Raw genomic sequence first — 23,302 nt, 5'->3', positions numbered from 1 at the left:
TTAAAAGGCTTTGATCTCCTGGAGGACAGTGATAGCCAAAAAAATAAATTAATACAGGTTGGACAGAAAATGCTTCTTTTCTGCTCCTTTTCATGTGACAGGCATGATATTTTGAAATTATCTAAGCCCTTTCTCCTAGAATGCAATTACATTTGGTTGTTTATCTTGTTTATGTTCAACTTTTATTGATTTCAAAAGGTCCAAATTACTCTTTGGAGTGGCACAGTTTAGAAAGAGTGATAAATTATTATCATAGGGTCCAAAAAACCTCCAAACAAACAAAACTCAAAAAACCCCCAACAAATCAAGCACCTATAAAAAGGTAACATGTGGGTTTCTTTTTCTACATAGCATTTCACACTGTGTCAGAGCCTGTGTGTGTGAGAGAGAGAAGTAGAATGGATAAGTCCAGGAAACATTTTACTGATCTTATAGATAAAGGAATAGCGGCTGCCAGTTTACTGCCTCGTGATGAACTGCTGTTTTCTTACAATGGAACTCTCTACCCTGTCACTATTTGTAGTCCTGAAACATTCAGAGCCTTGGAGTCCTTTGAATCCAGAAGTGATGATGTTCTTTTGGCAGGATACCCTAAATCTGGTGAATATATTTTGCTTTTTTGTTAAATAATGTAATATAATTGCAAATAGGTGGATTTGTATTAATATATGCAATATATATGATATAATATATATTATATTAAATAATTGTATTTAGAATGTTCACAAAATTTTGTGAAATGTATTTTGTTCTCAAAAAGCACAAGATAATTAATTATGAGGATTTTATGTAGGAAATTTTCCAAAAGACAGAAAAACAATCTGATTTCTTTTCTATAACATGTAAAGGTTTTTGTTATCTTTACTTTTCATAGTTATGAAGTTAAATGCATGAATTGGAGAGAATTAAAATACACTGATTTACACCACACATAATGAGATCCCTTGATATTACAGGATCTGCTGTCACATTTATCTTTGTAAAGTTAACAGCTTTGTATTTTTACACGGAATTGAGCTTTCCGTACCTTCCCATGCCGTGCAGCATTTTCTTTAGTTTGTTTCATATAGATGTCAGGAAATAGCTATCAAAATATTTTTTAGCACTTGAAATGATCACATTGTTCAATGCTTATTAGGAAATCAGGAGGAGATCTTTGCTAGGAGTGTAAGTTTACAACCTTTGCTCCTTTGCTCCTTCTGCCTGAGAGCACCCTGTGCTGCCCCTTATCAGAGCCACAGGTTTGGGTCAGATGTGTCTCATATCCATTTTAATCTAGTAGTTTCTCTCCTCCAGCAACTGGGTTTGCACTGTCTTAGAGCTGAAAGGATTGCAAGGTTTTTGATTTTTTATCATATTTTCTTTTTGAAGAAATGCTTGCACCAGACTGCAGTTGTTAAGACTGTAGTGAGAAAGATGTAGGAACCCAGTATCCAGAAGTCAGGAAATGGTAGACTAAAGATGGGAGTTCGCTACAGACTCTTTGGTATGTTTTGAGAAAAATATAATAAAAGTGTATAGGAAATGTCACTTCAGAGAATTTTTTTCCTATTGGCAAAGCAAATGAGTACATACAGCACAGAGGACCAAAGGTAGGACCCTGACAGGTGATTGTCCAGATAGTCAGCTGTGATTGTATCACATGAAAGGAGACCAGGTAACTCACCTCGTAGTACTACCTTCCTCCTGGCTTTCCTGGAAAATCCATTTCTGTTTATTCTAAAACTTTTACAAGAAATTCTGTATTTTTCCTCTTTCAGGCACAAACTGGCTAAGTCAAATCTTAACTGACCTGATAAACATATCTGAAAAGAAAACACAGGATAGAGAAAGCAGTGTGAATGATGAAGAACTAGAATTCCCCTACCTTGAAGTTGGAGATGCCAAGAAATATGAGGTGGGAACAGAATATGTATAAAATTATTGAAATTATGTGCTTCAAATACTGAATATATGGAGTGTGAAATATTCCACTGTTTGAAAAGAACTCTCCCACTTTTCTGTATATGGTATCTGGTCAGGATGAATCTCGTCATTGCCAAATGGTGAGGAATAAATGAACGCTTCAGTGAGTGACAGGAGCACTTACCCATTAGATACACAAGAACTGCAGAAATTCAACATAGCATCTTCTGTGTTAAGGAAGAGCTTCAAGAAATATCAAATAATGAAATACTAGCTTTTGTGTCCTTTACTAGCTCTTCCTCCTCACCCCTGCATCCAGTCCTTGAGATCCTTCAACTTTCACATATATCCAGTTAGAGTCTGTATCTTACCTTCAGTTTTGAGCCCTTGTCTAACAGAACATGTCAAATTCATTATCACTAAAGAGAATTAACAATGGATAGTCTTTCTCTAGTCACTCATTCTCAGGGGTTTTTGAAGATTAGAGCTACTCACAGCAGCCCACTAATATCCCAGGGTAAAACATACACACACAGAAAAGTACTTTTATCAGCCAATAACTTGATAAGTTTAGCAAGGCAACATTTTAGAATAGGCTGTTGGAAAGAATATTTGTACTAACTGAACTGTCCACTCTCCTCCTTCCAATTCCTAAAGCGAATGACCAAATTATCTTCTCCAAGATTTATGGTTACTCATCTCCGTCCTGAAAACCTTCCCAAGTCTATCTTCAAAAATAAAGTCAAGGTGAGTGCTGATTTTAATGTCTTGAAAGCAAACACTTCAACAGCTTTTTTTTTTATAGCCAATGAAGTACTTTTCTGCCAATTTTCAGAATCACTCTTATACGTAAGTGTTTAGCCTGGCCATTTCTACATGCCTGTTTAAGTATTGCCATTCATCTCACTTAACCTCTGTTTGTCCTTATTGGCACCTTTGTGACAGTCTCCATAAGGGAGTTGCAGGGCTTGAACAAATCCTCCAGAGGCAAAATGCATTTTGACACAGTTTCCCATGGGAGACATTTTGTGGTGTTGCCACAAGTGAGGGCTTCAGTGTGTCAAGTTTCAGAGAGAATTTGCATTTTTGTGATTTTTTCCTTGCTACCTAAATGATGAATTATGCTTGTATTGAGCAAAACATACTTAGATTCTGCATAATTAATTTGGTTAATCTGTATAAAATACTTTAATAATTAAAGGCAATCATCTTCACATGGTTCCAAAGCAAAGTTAAATACTTCACCTTCTTAATTTGGAATGAAATTGCTATGTCTGCAAGTAGCATACAAGATATTAGAAATTCCCCAACTGCAATTATAAAATATATTATTATTGTTTTCATGCTATAGTTTGTTACATCTTTCTGTACAAATAATTAATTTTTTTTTCTAGATATTGTTATTGATTCGTAACCCAAAAGATTTAGCTACATCTTTTTACCATTTTTCCAATGGCCTGGCTGTTCTTCCCTCCTATGAGACCTGGGATGATTTCTTCACAGATTTCATGACAAAGAAAGGTACAGTATATTATTCTGGCTGTGTCAATTATTCAGTGCTTTGTCTTTGTCTAAAAAAGCTTTACTTCAGTAAATCAGCTTCACTAGGAATTTTTGGTTTACAGTACAAAAGCAGAGATTAAAGAGAGAAAGTTAGACATTTGCACTAAAGTTTACCATACTTGTCTTACTGCTTGAGGATAAGTCCCTGTCAAAACTGCAGTTCCACAAGCTGCTTTAACTTGTCTAAACTGATATTTTTTCTGGAAGAAAAGTCCATCATCTTGTGTCCATACAGGGATATAAACACCTACATGCCAAATAGGATGAAAGGAATTATTTGGACTAAGTCTAATGCATTAAAAAGGAGAGAAAATAATAACACTAGTTTAAATTGCATAAGTTTAGCATAGCACACGGCCAGCTGAAGGGAGGGTTACACAAGGTTTCAAAGTGATTAAGGGAGTCTGCAAGATGGTTTGAGTACTGATAGCTCTTTGGTGGAGTCCCATGTGCCCTGAGATACTAACAAGTTTTACTGTTCCAACTTACAAATTGTATCATATCCCTGAGACTTGTGCATGTGCCAGAACAGCCTGGAGCAAAACCTATAATTTCCACAGAAGGGTGTAAACTCTGCCACAAGGCTGAGAGATCAACTTAATGAATAAAATTTAGTTTATTTTTTAAGGAGCTTGTCTAATGTTCATTTATGACATATCTTAGGATTCTTTTGTTCTATTTAGTGGTCTGGGGATCCTACTTCGAATACCTTTCCAAATGGAACAACTATGCTGATGAAGAAAATGTTATGACAATAACTTATGAAGAGCTAAAAGAGGTGAGGTTATCAATAATTACAAATATTTTATACTTCAAAGAGCATTTTTTCCTAAACCAAGTCACCATTATATTCATGTAGGGTATGCAAACTGTGGGGGATAGATTCTTATTTTACGTAAAGAAAAGGTAAAATGCAAACTCAAAAACCTTTTAAAATTTCACTTGAGAAAATTATTATTGTTTTTTATTTAGCTGTGCTATAAGCCCAAATAATTGTAAATCAAAATCCCCAATAATTTTCTGGGAGGAGCTTTTATATATTTAACAGTGTAGATTTTGTTCAGCTGTAAATGGTGCACAGTCTTTTGTAATCTATAGGGAAACAGCTCATATCTCCTCTAAAATAATTATGGAGAAGAGAAACACTATGTATTACTCTAGTCCTAATGAACTCTATTAATATTCCATATATGTAGCTAGCAGAGAGATGTAGGGAATTGTAAACGTCTTGGAAAGCAGTGTAATTTGCTTGAATGTCATGTGGTATGTTACATTCCTCTTTCCAGAATCCTGTCGTGGGTGTGAAAAACATAGCTGCTTTCTTAGGGATTTCAGTGACTGAGGAGGAGCTTCAGCTTGTGGTAGAGAGGAGCAGCTTTCAGTCAATGAAGAAGAACTCACAGAAGACCCATGGGGCATTAGGCAACATTCTCTTTCGCAAAGGTAGGAAGCTCCAAGCGGTTCAGAGGTAGAAATGTCACATTCTCAAGAACTCGGGCCATTCTTTGCTTCTTTTTTTTTGCACACATATTAGCATTGCAAGTTAGTATCAAGCAGGTTATCACTATTTCACTTGAGAAAGCTATTCAAGGAGCACTGGTGAAAAAGATACCCAGCAAGGCTCTGGCAACAGAGCAAATTTTATAGGCCCACAGACAGCTGTCAGGAAGGAGGAACTGTCATGTGTCTGAACTCCTCTTCACCTCTGTGCCTATGTCACTGATTGTTCAGCCATTAGAGGCTTATCCGAGCAGGCAGCACTGGGCCAAACTCAACCTGAGTGGCACGATCACACTTTTTAGGAGGGCCACTGCCAAACCCCTGTTCACTCTTACAGGTTAGGACTAAGTCAAGCATGCAAGAATCAGGTACACAGAGGAGGGGCAACAAAAGGGAACTATTTTTGCAGCACAGTGTAGGGGACACAGAAATGGGAAGGCCAACTGGCTGTCAATCTATTTATGCAGTTTACATTAAAGAAGTCATTAGATAAAAACTCTAGCTGCCAAAGGAGCAGAAACCCAGCTCTGCCTCCTGCGAGATAATTCTTAATCAATTCCTCATGATCTTTCACTTTGTCAGTCATAACTGACTGGAGTAGGGAACTGTAGGGGACCAGGAATTTAGGCTGCCTTTTTGAACACAGTCACCGGAAGAGGAGTATTCTCTTTTGCATTGTAGCAGTTTCGCAGATATGTAGCTCCATCGAGTTCACAAAATTATATTGGTGCAGAAATGAGTAAAGTTTTATCTGGAAAAATAGATCAACAGTATTTAGTGCACAAAGGAATAAGAATGACAGACGTATAGAAAATTTTTTCTTGATTTTCAAGTTTCTTTACTTCTCTGAAGGTGCTGTAAATGACTGGAAGAATCTTTTCAGTGAAGATCAGAATGAGAAAATGGACAAAGCATTTGAAGAATATGTAGGAGGAACTAAACTTGGAACAAAGTTAAAGTATGAAGTGTACTGTAAAGCCTGAAGAGTAATAAAATGTGGTCAGAACAAGAACTTCTCGAGGCACACACTGATAATCTGAATACTATATACTGGAAAATTAGATCAAATTATCAAAGCACTATTAGAATTACTGTAATAAACACATTGCAGCAGCCTTTATAGTGACAATGATGAATAGTAGGCTTTAGTTTTATGGTGAGATCTTTGGCTTGCTTTGGCTACACCCATTTGCTGCAAGATGTGTCAACTAATCATATTCACAAAAATTCAACAGCCCTGTTCCAGTAGCTGCCACCTGGAGGGAAATGACCCTTTTCTTTCTAGCCAAGCCCCATCTTTCTAGGCTATTTTGTAGTTATTTACTGTGCAGATAATTTTTTCTTCAAAAATGTTTCAAATCAAGCAACATCTTCACAGAAAAGATTACTAGCAAAAATATGGATCTGACACAAACCTAATGACAAGGATGTCTTCCATGACTTCAGCACAAACTGAATCAGAGCTAGAGAGAGAAGAAAGAAAGGGAATGAGGATCAGCATTCTTAAGGATTTTAATCTCTCTGAATGTAAAATGTGAGGATGGATTTCAGATTATAGGCTGGTGTCAACCGGAAAAATTCACTCAGAGTCACTGCTTTTATAGGAACATAGAACAGCCCAGGATGGAAGAGAGCTTGAAAAATGATACGATCCAACCTTTCATGAGAAAGGGAGCCTAGATGAGATTATTCCATCTTGAAGACCTCCAGTGATGAGGACAGACTCTACCGCATTTCTGGAGAGGTTGTTCCAGTGAATGATTGTTCTCACTGTAAAAAATTTTTTCTTATATTAAGATGAAACCCCTCCTCATGCAACATGAACCCACTGCCTGTTACCTTCTCCATATGGCTCCCTGTGAATAGAGAACCTCTGTCCTCTTTGTTGCTGCCCTTTACTGAAATACTGTGATGACGTTGTCCCTGAGCCTTCTCATCTTTGTGGTCCTCCTTTGGAACCCCTCCAGTTTGTCAGTGTCTTTCTTGAAAATGGTTCTGTTGAGAGAGTGGGAGTGCCAAGAGTGATGGTGTGAGACATTACTATACTCAGCTATATTGTACTGCCATTGCTATTTGGCTCTGTGGACACAGTATTTCAGACCTGTCCAGGGACTAACTGCACTTCAGCCACCTGTTCTGGGAAAAGAAGCAAAATTAAGTTCTTTAAGTACAGTTGAATTAAAAATAGGAAAAACCACACCCAATTTATAGATTCACCACTAAGCAGATAAGAAATAGAAATAAAATATACACTAGGGAATAATAAAGTGGCTTTTTGCTTCACTCTTTTAAAGCTTGTTGGTTCTGCTTGGACATATGTAGACATGTATAGTTTTGGGAAGAAATAGGAATGCTTAATATTTAGAAAAAATGAATGAATTCAAAGGCAGAGCAGCTGAAAATCCTGATGCAAGTCATCTTTGAACAGCTACAAATTATCTGTAAGAACCCAGAAAGGTACCAGATGCCTTGGAGAACATATGTAATAGCTGTGTTAAAAACTTGAGAAAGAATCAAAATAGAGCAGTCACCTTAACTTGATACCTGGAAATGCACTAGCAAAAATGATCAAGCAACCCTCCATGAAACATTTTGAGGATAATAAGGTAGTAAGTATAAATCATGTCACAGCTGTTTGTGTTCCTCCTTTAAAAGATAATTTACCTCTTGAATAAGCCATAGACAAGAGATACAATAGGTGACAGCATCAGAAAGGGTCTGAAATTATATGACAGAAGAGAAAATGTAAATCCAGAAACGTATGGCCTTGTATGTGGAGATGGCAATGTACAAATGTGGTTATAGAAATGAAATTGAAGTACTGAAGGTAGGTTTGTGTTCCTATCAATTCATACAACAGCTACAAAAGGCATTCAGAAGCAGGAGCACCAGCAGCAATACTTTCAGGAATATCCACTTGTTTACATGGATGTTATGAACTTGGTTGCATGCTCATGGTCAAACTGCATATACTGGATGACAGCAAAACTGGGAGGTCAATTAAAGCAGTATCCTCTAGTGGTGAGTCCTGGTCATATTCAACATTGTTCTTAGCACTGCTGGACAAACTAATATCACATACTGTGTCATAAATGATTGGCTTTTAAGACTGGAGATCAGAATAGACGGCTGAAAGTACTTGAGAAAATGGGGAAACATTTTGAAACAACATAGCAAATTGAAAAGATTAGCAAACACAAAGATCAGTAAAGGTAAGTGTAAAACACTACATTTAGAAAAGAGAAAGCAAAGGCACAGGTACTCAGTGGGGGTAAACCAGTGATACAGCAGTTGGCATGAAAAGACCTGAGGAATCACACTCAGCAGGAACTAACATGGTGACAGTGCTGGAAAAAAAATGGCCAAATCTTATTTAGGTCTACTGTAACAGGAGTACCATACCTAAAACACAGGTAATAATTATTACAGCCTCTGTTTACAGGTCAATCTTAACTGGAGAATGATGCTCTGCACAGACTGCAAAGAAATTTCATCTGTCAGGGAAAAGATAATCATGCTTGATACTTTAGCAGTACAAGGTGAGGGCTAGAAATTCACATAAAGTCCTTTCTAGATCTATACTTGCAAGGCATCTTGTAATATAGCAGACCAGCTTTCTGCATTCTTACTGATCCCCTGCCCGTGCCCCTTCTTGCATGAATTATATTTTCACCAAACACCTCAGTTTATGGAACAGGCAAAAGTCTATCAAGTCTGACTTCTTATGTGATAATTTTCCCCCAATTAGATCCACACCAGATTTTAGAGTTGCATTCTGGATTCTCACTGAATCCATTTGCAGCTGAATCCCATTGCAGCTTCATGGCAGCTTTTGGGTTTTCAGACACTGACACCACACAAGAGCCTTCCCTTGCAGTGAGGCTTTCCAGGCACAATGGACTTTGTGAAGTAAATCTGCATATCGCATTTATTTTAGTTAAGAAGGTGAAATCATTAATCTTAAAAAACTGTTACCTTTGTAGCATTTTTGGGTGAGAGATTATGTAGGTAGTTGTTACTGAGTCTGGAAACAATCTTTGCAAACACTGGATGCTACACGGCTTCCAGGGGAAAGACAAGCTCTCTGGGTAATTCCTCAAATAATAATACATCACCATTACTCTATTGAACTAGATTAAAATTAGTTGGAAAACACCTAAACTAAAATAAAACATAGACATGTCCTCACTGATCTGACAGAAAACCAGACCATGACCTGTTTCTGCAGTTTATCCTCTCCTGAGTCATCCCAAGGCTTGGGTTTAGTCTCTTTGTGTCCTTACAGTCTCACTCTGAAGGACCGAGCTATTGAAGTAGTAACACCTCACATGCTTTTGCCCTGTTGAAGATACACTGTGGGCCCTTGCATTTAGTGGAGTAAGGAGGTGGGAGAGAAGAGGATAAAGAAGGCAAGCTGCCATGTTAGAAAATTAGTGTAGGCAAGGAAACTTGATGGATGACTAACATTATGAGAGACTGAAATGTCAGCAGAGGTGAAGTCAGTGAGTGTGAGAATCAATTCAGAAAAATTTGGGAATCTCTTTTCGGGTTAAGATATAATTGTCTAACACAATAGGAGTGGCTTTCAAACGTTATTACTGCTAGATCCTTACCAATCTTCAAAATAAAAAAAAAAATTATCTTTCTTTTTGGTCTAGTCTTTTTTGTTACTTATGATTCCTGAAATGATGTATTTCCACTGAAGGGGATGCTTACATTGTATTTTTTGCTGTTTGCTTTAAGAAGATGAACAAACCAGAAAAATTCTATCAACCCATCTCCTACTTCATGTCTTTTCCCCAATCCATTTTTCAAAACAAGGCTAAGGTAAATCTTTGGCTAAGGTGAATTTTCTCTTTATGTTGTACTGCAAATGCTTTTGATATCAGCATTTCTATCCAAGGCAGATTTTCCTGTAGGTAACGGAACAACTCAGAGTTTTGCCTGGTGACCATATGAGCTGTGCCATATGAGTCAGTCACCTGCTTATCCTGAGACACTGGCTGTTGGACAGACAGCGCTGGGACTGGGACTGCCGGCATCCTCAGGGCACCTGGTTAGCCCTAGTCTCTCCAGAGAGACAGGGCTGCTCTGAGCCCTCACCTCTGCAGCTCCTGAGCAGACTGACAGGTGGCTGTGACAGCATCGAGCACCCTGCTCATAAGCAGAGATCAGAGTCTAAGGGTTAAAGGACCTGGAGGCACCTTTGTCCCCAGTAGCTCAGGTGACAAGTTGTTAAATTTCATGTCGAGGTCTTATCTGGTTCCCTCAGGATTCAGGTGGCTGGCTCCAAAGACAGGAGAAAAAAAGTTTTAATTTCTTGATGCTCTTTAGTATTGGCAAGGGGAAGGAAATTTTCCTTTGCAACTCAGAGTAAACACATGGACAGAAAACTGAAAACAATAACAAAAAGAAAGCTGGCAGAGAATATAATGTATGAACAGTCTCAAAGTTTTATGAGTAAAATAGCACTGCTAGAGAAAATATTTCCAATAAAATGGTCCATTTTGATGGTTCTGCATTTTGAGAAAAAAAAATTTAAATTATTGTTTGTAAGTAACTTTTATCGATCTTCCAAGTCTTATGGTTATGCTTTTGATTTTTCATCTCCTCATGCTTAATTAAACTTGTGTTTAGATTTCCTAAGTGAGTGTCTAACAGCCATTTATGATGAAAGAGACAAGTATGTGATGCAAGGGTTTGATATATGGATAGTGAACAGGGCTCATACTATATTCAAGGGCATGAAAAGAACAGTGAAAGGCCCTCTACAGGGCAATTAAGCCTTTCTATATTGTCTGTCTGTTTGGATGATCTGTGGAGATATCTACTTTTGCACCTCAATACTATTTATCTTCTAAAAAGGTATCAGCTAGAATACAAATAAAAGCCACATAAAGAACAGTTTCACCCAAAGATTAAATTATGGATGTTAGAAGAGAGAAATGGAACTGAAGTAATACAGGTAGAATTTGATTCACATTAATGCAGAACCTAAGTATTGATCTTCACATGAAAGTGACCCTCCTGTAGGATTTGGTGACGTAAAAGTCTCAAATGTGAGTATTTCATCATGAGAATTCTGACTTAAATGGTACTTGTCCTTAGCTCTGCAGATACTGCCTGAAGTGATGATGTTACAGGGAGTGGCTTCAGGACAGAGCCACCATCTGTAAGGAAGCCATGGTGGATGTGTATCCACCAACGTAGTCAATAAGCCAGGTTGAGATTCACTGTCCACATGTGCACTACATGCCACTTGTCCAGTTTGCAAATTGCATTGCAGTGCTCAACAGTTAAAGATATTTCAGGGATACCTTGCTTTTGTTTCATTTAACATTTTGAATGTTATTAGTTGTTGCCCCAATATATCCTCTTCCTAATATCGGCTGCAGCAAACACCCTATGCCTCCATTGTCAGTCTCCAGTCTTGTAATGTACAAAGGGGTTAACAGAGTACAGAGTTAATCAGTGACTTGTACCTTCAACCCTGAGTGAACACCCGGTCTGAATTGCTAACATGTTGCATAAAGCTTTCCTGCATTGTGGAAAGACAGTCTGTATTTGTTTTGGAAGAGTTACAGAAGGATACAAACATGACCAGAAATACTGAAAGAAACATTGAATTAATGGACAAATATCTTTCAGAGGGTGAAAAGATTGCCCCAGAAGACATGCTGTTTTCCTACAGAGATATTTTATTCCCTACTTCAGTTTGTAGCCCAGAGACTTTGGAAGCTCTGAAATCCTTTGAAGCCAGGAGCGATGATGTGATTCTAGTAGGCTATCCTAAATCAGGTGAGTCTTGTTTTTTTCATCAGTAGTCAAATACAAAGTGCTGCAATCTAGAAGTTTGAGCCATCATTTAGCACAGTAGTAATTCCCGAGAAAAGCTTATGGTAACATCAGAGTTCATAGGATCATGAATTGAAGTTGTAAGGCATATCTGGAGGTCAAACAATACAACCTCCTGTTCAAAGCCAGGGAAAGAGCTAACCTTCAAAGTTAGGTTTGGTTGTTCAAGGCCTTGTCCAGAAGAGTTTTGAAACATTTGAGGGTGGAGATTCACCACCTGCTGAAATCTTTTACAGTGCTTTCCTACGACAGTGTTTTTTTGGGGAGGAGTGGGGGGTTGGGATTTTGTTTGTTTGTTTGTTTTTACATCAATGCATTCATACATCCTTGTTGTGATAAAGGCACTGTCTTCATTATAAGAGCAATGGAGGTGTGCTTCTGCTTCTACTGAGGGATGGGATGTGTTTCTGAAGCAAGCAGGGTGGCACTTCATAGTATCTGCTTGACAGCTCTGTCCCTGTTGGCTTTTGTCATACCCTTGTTTATTATTGCCCAGTGTCATGACTTAACCTCAGCTGGCAACTCAGCCGCACAGGGGCCACTCACTAATTCAGTCCTGGCAGGATGGGGGAGAGAAACAGAATGGTAAAAGTGAGCGAAGTCATGAGTTGAAATACAGACAGTTTAGCAGGTCAAACAAGAGCCGTGTGTGCAAGCAAAGCAAAATAAGGAATTATTTCTTAGTGGCAGACAGATGTTCAGCCATCTCTGGGGCTCCATAACATGTGACGGTGACTTGGTAAGACAAGTACCATGACTCTTAACATTCCCCTTTGGGGAATATTCTTTAGGTCAGTTGGGGTCAGCTGTCCCAGCTGTGTCCTCTTTTAATTTCTTGTGCACCTTCAATCTGCTCTCTGGTAGCTCATTGTGAGAAGGCCTTGGCGCTGTGTAAGCATTGCCTGGCGTAACAAAAATGTCTCTGTGTTATCAACACTGTTTTCAGCACAAATCCAAAACATAGCCCCATACCAGCTACTATGGGGAAAATTAATTGCATTGCAGCAAAACCAGCACACATACTTGTTGAAAGGCTAAAGTACAATATAGAACAAAACTGGTTCACATGGAACCAGATTGACAATATATCCTGTCAGCCAGGTTTACATGGAAAAGTGCAGTTGAATGAATGCACTTCTGGTGTCCTTATCCTTTCAGGAACCAACTGGCTTGAACAAATGGTGCAGGAGTTGGCAGATGCCAAATATACAGAAGAGGAAAGAAAAGAGAGAATAAATGCTGAAAAGAAGGTAGAGGTTTTTCAGCGTCTAGAATTTGGAGATCCTGGAATATATGAGGTAAGCAGGAAATGAAAATATTGGCACTGCTCTACTTACAAGTAGTAATAGCTGAAAGAGAATTGCTGATCTCAGAGGTAATGAAGAGCCTAGAGCCTTAACAACAGCTATGTTCTACACAAGTAGCATGTGCTATTGCCCTTGGTGTCTCAATACAAAGGCATTCAGAGGGCACACAGGGCTGAGAAGCCAGAGGGTGCTCCTGCCCTGGAACCAGTGGATTTGATCAGTAAGACCTTTCTTTTGGGTGTCCTGTCCTCAGGCCTGTCTCATGCGAAATGATGTTTGGTGGCAGAGGCTGGCAGAAGCCTACACCACCAGTGCATGCATTCCTGTGAGTTTTCCAAGGGATAAGATCCTTATTCTTTGGACCCACAGTTCTGAAAAGGCACATCACTGAATAAGCTACTTCTGTCTTGTCACCTTTCTCCCTACTTTCTTTAAAGAGGATGAAGAAACTGCCTTCCAGAAGAATTATAGTAACCCATCTGACACCTCAACTCTTGCCTCCATCCATTTTCCAAAACAAGGCCAAGGTGAGTCTTGTCTTTGCAGCACACTGCAAAAGCTTTTTCACCTCAAATTAACTTCCCTCTGTGTGAGATGGGTTTTCTGCTTTTTCACTTGGGCTGGTCAATACACAGGTAGATTTCCAAGGTTTAAGGGACAGCTCTGTGAGCTAAGGCTGTGAAAAAACATCCTCTCCCAGCGGCATCTTTGCTGACTATTATGGCTTGACCCTGGCCAGATGCCAGGGGCCTATTAAAACCACTCCACTACCCTCCCTCCTCCCCCTGCAGCTGGACAAGGAGAGAGGAAGAAAAAAACAGCAAAGGAATTTCATGAGTAGAGATAAGGATTGAGAGAAGGCAGTGTTAAAAGGCAAAACAAACTCAGAGTGAGGATAAAACTTAAATTTTTTACTAACAGAATAAGAGCTAAAGAGTAAGAAATAAAACAGTCTTAAACACACTTTCCAACCACCCCTCCTTCCTTCCATGTTCTCCCTCCTCCCCCTGCATCAGTGCAGGAAGAGAAGTCTACCCATAGGGCAACAAGTCATCCAAGTCTGCTGCACCTGTGGGTCATCCTTCCGTGGGCTGCGGGGAGCAGCCTGCTCCACCATGGTCTTCACCACGGACTACAGGGGGGCTAAAGCTCTGAGTCCTTTCCCTGTCCTGTGGGGTCCTTCCCACGAGAGACAGTCCTTGATGAACCTCTCCAGTGTGAGTCCATCCACCCCTCAGGCAACAGTTCTGTTCAATCTGTTGCCCCGTGGACTACTTCCCCAAGGGGGCGCAGTCCTTCATGGGTTGAGCTGTACCGATGTGGGTCTCCCATGGGGGCCACAGGTCCTACCCGGAAAAAACTGCTCTAGCGTGGGCTTCCCTCTCCATGGGTCACAGATCTTCAGCAGGACTTTGCTCCATTTTGGGCCTCCCACAGGGGGTCACAGCCTCCTTCATGTATCTTCCTGCTCCAGCATGGATTCCTCCATAGACCGCAGGAGGGTTTTCTGCACTCCAATGGTTCTTTATGGGCTGCAGGGCCTTCAGCTCTAAGTCTTTGCCCTGCTTCTGGTGGAGGGGGGGGAAGGCCTCCCTGTCTGGCTGCACTGACCTTGGTGACTGCTCATTCTCCCACAATGGAACTTCTTCTGCCCAAGAACCTTCTCCTCCCCCGTTCTTAAATATATTATCACAGAAGTGCATCTCATTGGCTCAGCCTTGGCCAGCAGCAGGAAATCCCTCCCAGAACTGACTACCATTGGCTTTTCATAGGACAGTGAAAGGTTCTAGTAGCTTCTAACAGAAGCCACCCTGTTCCCCCCCCTCCCCTAAAACCCAGCCACAGGTTAAACCCATGACACTGGCTCAAGAGGGCTGTTGGTGGGTTTGTCTCTGGGTTAACTGTCCCTTCAAATCTCCTTCAGAAAGGTGCCTCCAGGTTTGTGTCAGACAACTGAGCAAGATGAGGAGTTTCTCTTTTTGTTTTGACTTGCTTCCAAGACCAGGGTACTTGTGGAAAAGCCACCACAGGCTGAGACTAAGATAATCTTAAATGGGAGTTGTTGCAGAGTGAAGCTGTGGAACTTCTACAGCTTACTTGTGACTCTCTTGTTCAGTAGCCCATGAGCTCATTTTTCTGGAGTGGAACTAGGTCAGAACTGTCCCAAGGGAGTCACTGAAAAGCTTCATTTTCAACCTGAAGCTCACATTAGTGGCAAGTAACCTGCCAAAGCTCTGATTTCTTCTCAAGAAAATGAAATTAGACCAGTATTATATAGTCTGGTGGGCAAGTAAATTTGCAGACAACATCAGTTTGGGTGGGAGTGTTGTTTTACTGGTACTCTCCGTAGAGGGATTTGGACAGATAATGGGCAGAAGCCAATTTTATGGGGTTCATTATGGTAAGTACTGGGTCCTACCCCGTAACAACCCCATGAAGCACTACAGGCTTGGGGAAGAGTGGCTGGAAAGCTGCCTGGTGGAAAAGGACCTGGGGGTGCTTGCTGACAGCCAGCTGAACATGAGCCAGCATTGTGCCCAGGTGGCCAGGAGAGCGAATGGCATCCTGGCTTTTATCAGAAATAGTGTGGCCAACAGGACAAGAGAAGTGATTATCCCTCTGTATTTGGCACTGGTGAGGCTGCACCTTGAATACTGTGTTCAGTTTTGGGCCTCTCACTATCCTGTTAGAAGGATATTGAGGTGCTGGAGTGTGTCCAAAGAAGGCAACGGAGCTGGTTAAGGGTCTGGAGCACAAGTCTTATGAGGAGCAGCTGAGGGAGCTGGGTTTGTTTAGCCTGGAGAAAAGGAGTGTCAGGGGAGACCTTATTGCTCTCTACAACTGCCTGAAAGGAGGTTGCAGCCAGGTGTGGGTTAGTCTCTTCTCACAAGTAACAAGTGACAGGACAAAAGGAAATGGTCTCAAGTTGCACCAGGGGAGGATTAGATTGGATACTAGAAAAAATTTATTCATGGAAGGTTGTTGAGCATTGGAACTGGCTGCCAGGGAAGTGCTTGAGTCACCATCCCTGGAGGTATGTAAAAAGTGCTTAGGGACATGGTTTAGTGGTGAACTTGGCAGTGCTTAGTTAATGGTTGGACTCAATGATCTTAGAGGTCTTTTCCAACCTAAATGATTCTGTGATACTATGACTCTATGTGATGTGTTGAGAAGATGGTGTTTTGGTCAGCCATCAAATCATAACCACATTATGTGTTTTCTTCCTCTAGATCCTTGTGTTAGTTCGGAACCCCAAGGACACAGCAGTCTCCTATTACCACTTCTACAACAACCTGACACTGCTGCCATCCTTTGCCTCCTGGGATGAATACTTTCAAGACTTCATGAATGGGAAATGTACTTTGCCCTGCATCCTCTGGCATTCCTCCTTACATGAGGGACGTACACAGAGACATGTGCATGGGAATCCTACTCTAACATACCTTGCCAAGGCACTCCCAGAACAGACAGACAGGCCCATATTATAGCAGAAACAGGGAGTACCAGAGAATCAGTTTTGCCTTCAACTCAGAACAGAGATCATGAAAAAGTTTTAACTTTTCCATTCCCACAGCAGAGCTTGTGGTTTGGTGCTACCAAATGGTCATAGGTGGGGCATTCTGCACTGACCTTAGGAGAAAGAACAGACATGTTGAGCTGGTCACTACTTCACCATCCCAGTGCCATGCTTAGAGAGCTGTCTTGACTGACTGATTTGATTTAGGGCCTGTTTTGGGGAGTACTCTACTCAGCTATACCTCTTCTTTCTCTGCAGTGGCCTGGGGATCCTACTTTGACCACCTAGTGGAATGGAACAAATACATCGACAATGAGAGGATCATGACAATAAGCTATGAGGAACTCAAAGAGGTGTGACATTTCATCCAACTCTTCCTTGATGAGTGTATTATGCAACCCTTCTGGTATATATGTGTGTGGGGAAGTAGAAACTCTTGAGTCAAGCCTGTCAGCCCATTTGGAAGGGTGTGCCTTTTCGGAGCTACTCTTATGTTTGGGGGAGGCCTATGTGGGTTAGAAGGAGGATATTCTTGCCTGTTCGTGAAAGGAGTCATATCTACCAGAGGCACACCTGCTTTGAGGAAAGAAGAAAAAGCCTTGAAGCTGAGGGCAGTATGTGTGGATTTCCTCTCTGTTAGAGCTCTTAGAATTCCTTGGTGACATATGTGGGAGACAGCCTCCTCTGCTGTACTTCCTACTGGATTCTGGCTCCATGCCACAGCCACACTGTCAAATCTTTTGTTTTCAACTCTGTGCTATGTGCCTTTGGGCAGGACCAGGTACAGGGGATGAAAAAGATTGCTGCCTTCCTTGGATTCTCCCTCTGTGAGGAAGATTTTTCGAGAATTGCCAAGAAGACCAGTTTCAAAGCTATGAAAGAGAAATCCAGTGAAACCCATGGAAAGTTTGGGGATGTCCTCTTCAGGAAGGGTAAGTCTCTGCAAATGGAGAATCTACCTTCTGAAGTATAACTCTAGAAGGAGTTTTGAATATGTTTCCTCACTTAGCCATGAACTCACTGGACTGTGTAAATTCTCTCCTGTAGCACCTGTACAAGTTTCTGCCAGTGATGGGATTTGGGGGCTGTTTGTGAGAAATTTGTCAGAGTGCCAGGCTTAGTGTTCTCAATCATTGCTTCCATGTTGCTCTTTTTTTGTGTAGCCCTGGTTAGTTAGGCAAGTGAGGTGCGAAGGTGCAGGCCAACGCTGGTGAGGTTATGCCAACAACTATGCACCAAGTCTGCCTGGGCTCTATGGTTACTCTGTGCAGAGGGGTTGTGGTGTGGCCTTTGCCTGTTGGTCAGGTGATAAGGCTGCACATGTCACTCCATAAAAGTCCCCTTCAGGAAGAGGTGTGCTAATGGGACAAGAGTCTCTTGAACCTCAAGGGAATGCATTGCTCACTGCTCTGCTGGCCTCATAGGCATCTTCTTGTTACCTATTCAGTGAGAGCTTAATGTCTCCTCTCAATGGATGTGTCAGTGGTGACCGCAGAGATGGTCCCTCGCAGACCTGGGGCCAGTGTCAGAGCTTTGGCAGCCCACCTGCTCCCCGTGGCATCAGGAGTCTCTGGTTTCTGAATACTCCGGGTATGGGCTTGCTTTAATCCCTTTCCTTCACCCCTCCTTGGAGGAAGAGGGATTTAGCCACTCTCCTCTCTACCACCTACCACATGAAACTTCCCTCTTCAGAGGAAGCCATTCATGAATGAGCTTTCCCTTGTGACAAAAGCAGATTCTCCTCTCTTCTGTGTAAAAGATTCATGAAGCCACCATGGAAGCCCCTCTGGAGGGGGAGGGTTGGCATGCAGGCAGCCCACCAGCAGTGCTCCCTGTGGTCTGGCTATAGCCTTTCATTCTGATCTTTGCTACCTTGCTTCTCCCAGGCAATCAGACTTCTCAGGGGAATAAATCAGATCCTGCCTTGTGTAGGCAATGACTCTGTCCCGTTGCTGTGTAGGTATTATTTTCTCCCAGGAGCATCTTCCTTCAGTTTTTTGTACTTGTTTTACACAGGGGTTGTTGGAAGCTGGAAAGATCTCTTCTCTGAGGCTCAGAATGAAGAAATGTACCGGAAATTTGAAGATACCCTAGGAGGAACAAAGATGGCAGCAAAGATAAAATATGATGTGTACTGCAAGGCCTGAAAATAAGCAGAAGAGTAGCATGACAGCAAGTCATGTTCCAAAGATGTTTCTCCAAACGTGGATAGTCCCCATTTTTCTTTCCCATGAGAGAACAGAAAAACCCCTTTAAGGACTATCTGGTATCTCCAAGAATTTGGGTGGTAATTCTTAGGTGGGTCCTGGGTCTAGGGCATGTGCTTTGCTTGACGTAACCAAATAAAATGTGTGTATACCTCGAGTGAATGCCTGGTGTTCTTCCGGGAGGGATGTGGTGCATAAACATCATAGCACCAGTCTAGTGGCCTCCCTGTGTCTGCTCCATGGCCTGAAATGGTTAATAAGGTCTCTGCAGTGCTCAGTGGTGAGGCAGAGAGACCAACACAGAGTCTCTCCTTCTGACACACAGTGGACTTTACATGGATATATGGTGTGGATCTAAACCCACAAATGTCTGTGTACAGGGAGAACATGATAGTCTGGTTTTAGATCTGACATGGCTACCATGGTGTTGACAGGTCAGAAAAGCCTTTGGCACTTTGGCTTCACACATTGATGAAGGGTGGGGCTTCTTGAGCTCTTACAGTCATGAACTCTTAAGCAACGAACAGCTATATGTTTTCTGAAGTGTTTTGCTCCCATTGGCCTCTCTGGGAAAGTAAGTGGCAAGTAGGAAGGACCATGACATTCAAATGAGAGGATCAGGGAAAGAAGCCCCTTGATGATCCTGTAACTAAATTAGCGCAAAGTGGCTTTATTCAACAATAAATACATTTATACTACATAGTTATGTTTTCCACACCCTCCTTGCTTATGTCAGTGTCCTTGCTTACATCTATGCAAAACTTGCTGCATGACCTTGTTGAGAAAATCTTAGATGATGCAGGACATATTCTGCATCAGGCCTGCTTGCACAATCCGGCCTGCGTGCCGGACGGCAGGGACCTGTGTTCTCCAGCAGCAGATGTGTGTCCTTGAGCAGCAGATATCAGAAAGCTGCATAGAGGAAAACAAAGAAGGAGGTTGTTATCCAGGATGTGAGAAACCAGAAGATGGGGGGGCCTGAAAATGTGCCTTGACTAGTAGAGCCAATAAAGTTACAGATATAGTGTGTGAAAGTGAATGTAACCAATAGAAAGTTAGAACAGAGCGTGTGAACCCTGTAGGACCCTTGATAATGTGTGTATTTTTGGAATAAAGTTAGAGCATTGCCTGTACCTCTATGAGGATGTGTCTCTGACTCTCGAGCTCGTTTTTTGCATCTTCTCCTTTTATCTGGCGCCCGAAAAGGTGATAAAAAGCGCGAAACGGTAGAAGAATGCGGTTAGCCGGTTGATCTCCGTGCGGTGAGACGCGGTCGGAGACGCGAGAGGCTGAGCCGGTTGATCTCCTTGCGGTGAGACGCGGTGGGAGACGTGAGAGGCTGATAGAAGCTGGACAGAGGCGTTTCGGTCGTGGGCCAGTCGGCGCGAACCGAGGTAGGAAGGGTCGCTACCTTCCCCCTGTCATTCGCTGCAAGCATGGAATCGGAGTTTGCTGCAGCTAAAAAGCTGCTGTTAGCTATCCTTGCTAAGCGAGGTGAAACAGTAGCTGAGAAGGTGTTTGACAAGCTTATTGCTTGGACCTGTGAAAACGGTCTCTTTAAAGTGCCCCCTCTCCTTTTCGCCTTTGAGGAATGGCGGGGTTTGGGAGATAGACTTTGGGACTTGATAACCCTCACTGCTACTACGAAACTTCTCGGCCGTGTAGGCATCCTGCTGAAGGGGGGAGTGCATCGCGGCCTGGCACACACTGCCCCGACCGAACCGTGTGAATTCGAACCGTGGCCGCCGCCACCCCGTGCAGAATCGTGGTGCAGACGAACACCAGAGAGCCGCTATGGCCGGGAGACCCTCACGGCGTAGCAGAGTAGGGCGAGGCAGCGCCGCGGGGGTAAAGCAGGAGCACCCGAGAGCCGGCAGGAGAGCAGCCCGGCCGCAGCGGTGCAGGAAAAAACCAGGAGCGACCCCAGAGGGAAACTGGGATGGAGCAACCCCGGAAAAGTATCACTTCTTGTTGAGAAGGGGAGCAGGCTAGAAGGCTGCTTTCCCGTGTTTCTGTTAACTTTCGTGTTGACTCTGTTGTCTGTCCGGTGTGTCGTTGTTGGCTCACGGTGTTGTTAAAAGCAAAATCTCTCTTTTTAGTCCTTCTACTCACTTGTACATAACTTAAACCCAAAGACTTGCGTTTACCTGCAAGCTAGTATGCAGACAGTTTTAGGGAGTTTTTCCGGGAAATTAGTATTTGTACGAAAATCTTAGTGAAATGCCTTATTCTTAGCTGTATTTAACCCCTATAAAACCCTTCTGAAAAAACATCGTATTCAGAAAACAAACAAACAGAAAACAAACAAACAAAAAAAAGCAGGGTTTTGACAAAGAGGATAAAAAGCCCTCTTGCAAAACTTTGCCTTTGCCTTAGCAGAGAAAGAGATAAGGTGTTAGTGGCTCACACAATAGAGATAGTTTGTTGCCGAGCAACGTAGGAGACCTCCTCTGGCCAAACTCAGAAAAAAAAAAAAAAAAAAAAAAAAAAAAAAAAAAAAAAAAAAAAAAAAAGGGGGGTGTAGAACCCTCCTGCTTTATAGAGGCTGCAACTTTGCAATCTTCTGATTGGGGAAAATTTGAAATTCTTTTGTGAAAATTGTTTAATAGTCTAGGCTCTATTTTGCAGAAATTCCACAGATTCATTCTGTAATCCGAACCCGTGAGATTAAACACTCCTGTTCATCTATTCCAACTTGGAGATTACATCTACATTCAACAGTAGGATGCTGACCCCCTGTATGCTGACTGCAAAGAGATTATGATTACCTGCAACCACGGCATAGCATGCAAGTGACCCTGGCTGACCCAATGAAGCAGGAACAGCTAGAGCCTATTCTGATCTCTTCACTAAAGATAGATATGGTTACAAAGATATTATTGTCTACCCTTTTACTATTAGTCCTTTGTTGTAGATATTCTATGTTGTTTTCCTTGTTTTTCATCAATATGCTGCTTAACTTGTTCAACAATGGCATGGTCCAACCACAGACCATGCAGTGGGAATGTATTTGTGCTTAATTGGATGATGCAAGCGCTGATAGATGGGGACTTCATCCCTGACACAATCATCTTGGTATAACTTGAGATTAATTGGTATTTTGCTATTAGTTGACAACTCTCCAAAAACATTTGACAGAAACAGTGAAAAAGAAGATGATGTTAAGACAGACCCCTGAGATACAGCACGCCACAGGCAAATCATATAAAGACCTGTCCTTGCACGGGACACTAAGCTCAAAGTCAACAAAGCTAAGCTTTTTATTTGTGCAACAACTAACCTAACAGTTTAATTTCAGTACAAAAAAAAAAAAAAAAAAAAGGGGGGGGAGAGTGAGGAAAGATAAGTTCATGAAATGGTCTTGCTGACTGTTACTTGAGGTTGCTTGCCTAAATAGCCAGAATTGTTTTAAACATGGTGGAGAAGAGGAGCTTTTGAAGTTTTTGTAGTGACTATTGACAAGTTCTCTTTGAAGTCCAAAAGCCCATTTGCATAGAGAAGTGTGTGTTTTGCTTTAAAAATATGAGTATATATTTATCTTTAAACTATAAGAATGTTTGTATGTATTTGGGTTTTGAATTGAACGTGAAGCAGAAATATGTTTATGTTTTAAACATAAGTTATGTTAACTTATGTTTAACAAGTTATACTTTCATAAAAACAAGAAATGCATAATTAGATCTTACTCAGATGAGGGCAAAACACAAGAATGATAATTTCTCAGTTCACAACCAGAAAACACAGCAAAATACAACTCAAAAGTATGTTTGTGTGAGAGCATGAAGTGATGGCCATCACGCATGAAAGTTGTGTGAATGTATGCATATGAATGTATGAATATATGATTATTAATATATTCTGGTTTTGCTCACAAATGCGTAAACCATATTACCTTACATATGCATAAGCACCTTTGGATAAAGAGTGGGAGGCACATAACCCTGAGTTAAATGAAGTTTCATTTGCAAAATAAAAGTTCTCAAGAACCACATGGAACAAAGAGATGAACCAAGCAAAAGACCATCAGTCAGGCCTGGATTGTGCAAAAGAAAAAGGGGGAATTGTTGAGAAAATCTTAGATGATGCAGGACATATTCTGCATCAGGCCTGCTTGCACAATCCGGCCTGCGTGCCGGACGGCAGGGACCTGTGTTCTCCAGCAGCAGATGTGTGTCCTTGAGCAGCAGATATCAGAAAGCTGCATAGAGGAAAACAAAGAAGGAGGTTGTTATCCAGGATGTGAGAAACCAGAAGATGGGGGGGCCTGAAAATGTGCCTTGACTAGTAGAGCCAATAAAGTTACAGATATAGTGTGTGAAAGTGAATGTAACCAATAGAAAGTTAGAACAGAGCGTGTGAACCCTGTAGGACCCTTGATAATGTGTGTATTTTTGGAATAAAGTTAGAGCATTGCCTGTACCTCTATGAGGATGTGTCTCTGACTCTCG

General features: G+C 41.5%; 2 protein-coding genes across 2 annotated transcripts; both read left to right on the top strand.

The window, feature by feature from the left end:
• Positions 1-272: 272 nt before the first annotated feature.
• LOC135411416 (sulfotransferase 6B1-like) lies at positions 273-8,219 on the top strand. Its single transcript, XM_064648911.1, has 7 exons — positions 273-600; positions 1,761-1,897; positions 2,563-2,652; positions 3,300-3,426; positions 4,152-4,246; positions 4,755-4,911; positions 5,821-8,219. Exons 1-7 carry the CDS (start codon positions 399-401, stop codon positions 5,949-5,951), a joined length of 939 nt encoding a protein of 312 aa, XP_064504981.1. The 5' UTR covers positions 273-398; the 3' UTR covers positions 5,952-8,219.
• Positions 8,220-11,476: 3,257 nt separating this feature from the next.
• LOC135411415 (sulfotransferase 6B1-like) lies at positions 11,477-19,011 on the top strand. Its single transcript, XM_064648910.1, has 7 exons — positions 11,477-11,766; positions 12,982-13,121; positions 13,568-13,657; positions 16,361-16,487; positions 16,906-17,000; positions 17,423-17,579; positions 18,664-19,011. The coding sequence occupies exons 1-7, from the start codon at positions 11,565-11,567 to the stop codon at positions 18,792-18,794; spliced, it is 942 nt and encodes a 313-aa protein (XP_064504980.1). The 5' UTR covers positions 11,477-11,564; the 3' UTR covers positions 18,795-19,011.
• Positions 19,012-23,302: the final 4,291 nt, after the last annotated feature.

The sequence above is a fragment of the Pseudopipra pipra genome, chromosome 3, assembly GCF_036250125.1.
Source record: "Pseudopipra pipra isolate bDixPip1 chromosome 3, bDixPip1.hap1, whole genome shotgun sequence".
NCBI classification, from domain to species: Eukaryota; Metazoa; Chordata; class Aves; order Passeriformes; family Pipridae; genus Pseudopipra; species Pseudopipra pipra.
This window is presented reverse-complemented; position numbering and strand designations above follow the sequence as displayed.